The 4725-nt window shown below is 41.6% G+C and overlaps 1 protein-coding gene across 1 annotated transcript; it reads left to right on the top strand.

Moving 5' to 3' along the window:
* Window positions 1–1974: 1974 nt before the first annotated feature.
* On the top strand, window positions 1975–3648 carry LOC113028939 (uncharacterized). The gene is made up of 5 exons (XM_080305664.1): window positions 1975–2384; window positions 2482–2593; window positions 2910–2998; window positions 3106–3266; window positions 3430–3648. The coding sequence occupies exons 2-5, from the start codon at window positions 2538–2540 to the stop codon at window positions 3457–3459; spliced, it is 336 nt and encodes a 111-aa protein (XP_080161790.1). The 5' UTR covers window positions 1975–2384; window positions 2482–2537; the 3' UTR covers window positions 3460–3648.
* The last annotated feature ends 1077 nt before the right edge of the window (window positions 3649–4725 follow it).

The following is a 4725-nucleotide window of genomic DNA, read 5'->3' as shown; positions in this document are numbered from 1 at the left end:
CAGCAACTCAGGTAAAAGCAGAGGAGGGGGGCTATGTGTTTATGTGCATAACAAGTGGTGTTGTAACAGCAGGATCATTCACACACACTGTTCTCCTGATTTGGAGGTTCTGGTAGTCTCGTGCAGACCTTTTTACATCCCGAGGGAGTTTACAGTAGTTATTGTGATAGCCGTCTATATACCGCCGGATGCTAACATTAGCACGGCTCTCAGCCTCTTGCTCAACACCATAAACAAACAACAGCTTGCCCACCCCGATGGGGTTTTTATTGTCGCCGGCGACTTTAACAAAGCGTGCCTAAAGACTGTGCTTCCTAAATTTGTCCAGTTTGTGGACTTTGCTACGAGAGAAGAACACACTTTGGACCATGTCTATTCAAACATCAGGCATGCTTTCAGAGCGACACCCCTCCCCCACCTGGCTGGATCTGACCACCTCTGCATGTCCCTCACCCCCACCTACACCCCCCTGCTGAGAAAAACAAAGCCCCAGACAAAGACAATAAAAACCTGGCCTGAAGGAGCCCTTTCTCAACTGCAGGACTGCTTCTCAACAACTGTATGGGATTTATTCTCCAGCCACAACCTCCAGGAGTACACGGACACTGTACTCTCGTACATCAGGAACTGTGTTGACAATGTCACCATCAACAAAAGGGTCCAGGTGTTTCCAAATCAAAAACCCTGGATGAATAGCGAAGTGCAATCCCTCCTAAAAAGCCGCAACACTGCCTTCAAGTCAGGGGACAGGGCTGCGTATAGGGCGGCCAGGGTAAACCTGAGTAGAGGCATCAGGAAAGCTAAGGCTGCCTATAGGAGGAGGATTGAAGATCACTTTGCTGACAACGACCCCAGAAAAATGTGGCAGAGGATCAATCACATTACCAACTACAGAAGCAATAACCACCCAGATAGCAAGGAGACATTGAACAGATGTTGATTTTCCATCTGAACCATCAGAATCGTCAGGATTGAAATGTCAACACAAAACCAATGTTGAAACAACATTGAAATACTGATGAAACCTTACACTGACATTGAAATAACATTGATTCACTGTTGTTCTGTCATCGTTGATTGTTGATCTATTTATAGTTGACAAGGTGACAACAATCACGTTGAAAAACCATCGATTTATGGTTGAGCGGGAAATTAAAGCTGCTACCACTTGGACTATTCCGCAGCACCCCTATCACATTGGTACATCCCTCCAGGTAACCATTGTCTTGGTTGTAGAGCGGGACATTAGATTTACTCTCAGCGGAATTGACCGGAGAAGGCATCAGTTCATGCACTGCACTGGCCTGCACCACGATTAGTATAAGGTAAGAATGAATGACTTTTGTTCTATTAGTTATTTCCACGGTTGCATTTGAATAACAGTAAAAAAAAACAAAAAACAAACTTGTTAATGTAAAGTTTCGGATAAAATGTGGGAGCCCGAAATTGTGTCTACTTTCATCTTACAATCCGGCAACAAATAAATTGCACTGCAAACAAAGTCTATCAAGAAAGAAAACATTTTCGTTTCATACTTTTCCGTTATATTCCCTTACAAAGCTAGCTTTAACGCTTCGAGGGTTCCTTTGTTCTTGCCGTCGCCTCGGCGCTTGACCCAGACTTTCGCTCTGTAGTTGCTTTTTAGCATAGTACTACAAAAAATTGTAAATCTGTGATATATGATTGATAAACGTAAAGGTAACTGTATAAATGTGTTCAATGACTTTGTTACTTTTAATGATTGGTGAGCACCCGCTTCGATTCGCACTCAATTCAAACTTTACGTTGCACGCTCACCTAACTTGCGTTTGCACCTTTTGTCCACACGTAAACTGCGTTTAGCATTTACGTGTGGACGAGGAAGACGGAGAAAACGCAGCGTCAAAGGTGTGCGCCTATTTTGACGCCACACTGTGCGCCATGTTTTTGTCTCGGTGTTATGAATTCCTACAATGGCAGACTTAGACAAAATACTGTTAATTTTATTATCTTCAGTGTTTAAATGCTTACATATACGGGTTTGCTTGTAATTGTTGCCTATATACATTTTAAGCTATTATTTATTATTTAGTTCAATCAATAGATCAAGTTTTGTAGTGACTATGAAATATATTGTAATTATCTGTTTCCTGTTTATCCTAGACAGGGCAAAAAAGGACTCCAAATTAAAAAAAAAAAGATAAAAATGAAAGACTGGTGCATTGTGCAGTTTAGCACTGGTGGTACAGAAATAGTCCCTAGATCATGGATAAATGGGGAGAAATTGTCATGGCCTCCATATCCTCCGTGAGACACATTCAGGATCCACGACACAGTAAAGAGGAGAGTTCATCCTGGTGCAACATGGCTCACCTATGCACCAGTCCGACTTCTAATAAGCCATGGTGGGTATCATCTGGACTGGTGTTGTATAAATGTAACAATAACAAGTTTTTCGTGTCCTAATTTATGTCTGGCCATACATTGTGTTTGTACTTCCAGACACATTTCACGAAGCAGAACGCAGTCTTCAGAAATATCTAAGTGAACACTGTGATATGTCTGACCTTCAGTCCGAAGCTGAAACTCAGACCAGTCATAAAAGAAAGCACAAGTAAAACTTTTTTTTATTTCACAAACATATCTTTGATTGCTAAGAATTTATGATCTTGTCTTTTATACATATCTGTGGTGCTTGCATACCTGCAATATCACCACATAATATAGTCCAAAAAGTGGAAGCTTGTAAACTTTTTATAAATGCAAAGCCGTGTACACTTGTGCACTTCAAAAATTCCTTGTATACTGTACCTTCTTGCACATCTGTTTCCTGTGTGTGTTGTTATAAATCAAACTGTAACTTTAGGAAAAAAATATTCCAAAAGCACATTTGTAATTACTTATGACCGTTTTCAACTTTTTTTCTTTAGACCAAATCCCCTGTACACATATAGTGACTCAGAGGATGAGCAGCCCACCAAAAAATGGTTTCCCCAGGCCCCTCGAGTGAAAATACCAGGTAATAAAATACTGTCTAGTGTCTTTGTACATATCTGTGTGTGACACAAGGAAACGTTTGACAAGTTGTCTGTATTCTTAAATACTTAAAAAAATTTTTTCTGTCAGACCTGACGAGAGCTGTTAATGAACTCCGTGAGGAGGTCAGAGCCATCCGCAATGAATCGGTAGATGCTGGGGTACTGCCTCTGGATTTGCCCTTGCACAACATTGAGGAGCTAAACAATGCAGAGCCAGCTCTTCAATCACAAGAGGCAAATAAGGCAATGGTAAGTATATAAAGGTTATGTACACTTTGTAACTATAAATTGTAATAGCTGTCAGATGTGATTTAAATACATAACAACGGCCTGTTGATTAAACACACAAGCACTTGCATACACATTTAAGACATGAGACACGCTAATTCCATCTCTTAAAATGTGTCTATAGGTGAGACGCTTTGCCTTGATTGGAGCCTGACGCAGCAGTTAGGGGCAAACTCTATGTCCGAGTTTGTCTTTGCACAAGCAGTGCAGAAATGGCTCCGATACGCCCCAGATCGTTTGGGTGGGTGCAGGACGCACATCATGCAAAAAAATTACAAACTTCTGTGAATCATATAAACGTAAATAGGAAACTGTCTTTTAATAAAGTATTTAGCAAACGAAACATGCCTATTGACCTTTTTTTGTTTATTTTTTTTCTCTCTTACATCACATGCAATGCTTTCTTATTTTAGGATATTAATGTTGACATGATACATTGTGAGACATTTGGGTTTTTTTTTTATAAAGGGTGTCCAATTTAAGGAATAAGTACAATTATGTGTTTAGGTGGTTGAAGTATTGATGGAAACATGCAGTAGTTTAGTATTGGTTAAAATACCTATAAAGAAAGGTAGATTTCCAGTCATGATTTAACTGTTGTTTTAATAAAAAGCAACTGTGCGAAAGAGGTGGAAAATCAACACCATAGCTCAACAGTGTTTCAATATCAGAATCTGACATTGTTTCAATGTCAGCAGTATTAGAAAATATAACGTTGAATCAACGTCAGGTTTCAACATTGATTCAACATCAAAACCTGACGTTGTTTCAACGTTAAAAAAGGGTGCAAGAGTGACGTTAGGTCAACGTCACACTTCAACGTTGATTCAATGACACAGCCTGATATTGACTCAACATTGTTTCAATGTTTCAATGTTTCCTTGCTATCTGGGCAGGCAACATCTAGGACTGATGCCTCGCTGGCTGAGGATCTAAACCGTTTCTTCGCCCGCTTTGAGACGACCAGGCCCCCAGCTGCCACACCACTTCCACCCGCCCCCAGCACTGGCACACTAACACTCAGGGAGCATCAAGTGAGGTGTGTTCTAAGGTCCGTGAATCCCAGGAAGGCGGCAGGTCCTGATGGAATACATGGAAAGGTTCTCAGAGCATGTGCTGACGAACTGACTGGAGTCTTCACTAAAATCTTCAACCTTTCCTTGTCATCAAACACCGTCCCGCCCTGCCTCAAAACCTCCACCATCATCCCCAAGAAGACAGCTGTGGCCAGCCCAAATGACTACAGGCCTGTTGCACTTACGCCTGTAGTGATGAAGTGCTTTGAGAGACTGGTCTGTCAGCACATCAGGGCCGGTCTGCCTCCCACTCTGGACCCCCACCAATTTGCCTACAGGACAAATCGTTCCACCGAGGACACTATCACCATAGCGCTCCACACTGCGCTGAGTCACCTGGAGCA

Source organism: Astatotilapia calliptera, chromosome 2 (assembly GCF_964374335.1).
Source record: "Astatotilapia calliptera chromosome 2, fAstCal68.1, whole genome shotgun sequence".
In the NCBI taxonomy this organism is placed as follows: domain Eukaryota; kingdom Metazoa; phylum Chordata; class Actinopteri; order Cichliformes; family Cichlidae; genus Astatotilapia; species Astatotilapia calliptera.
This window is presented reverse-complemented; position numbering and strand designations above follow the sequence as displayed.

Excerpts from the sequence above, each read along its gene's own strand:
- LOC113028939 (XM_080305664.1), top strand. The coding sequence starts at position 2,538 with ATGTCTGACCTTCAGTCCGAAGCTGAAACTCAGACCAGTCATAAAAGA. Across the intron at positions 2,594-2,909 it reads AGTCATAAAAGAAAGCACAA|ACCAAATCCCCTGTACACAT; the intron begins GTAAAACTTTTT and ends TTTTTTCTTTAG. Across the intron at positions 2,999-3,105 it reads CCCTCGAGTGAAAATACCAG|ACCTGACGAGAGCTGTTAAT; the intron begins GTAATAAAATAC and ends TTTTTCTGTCAG.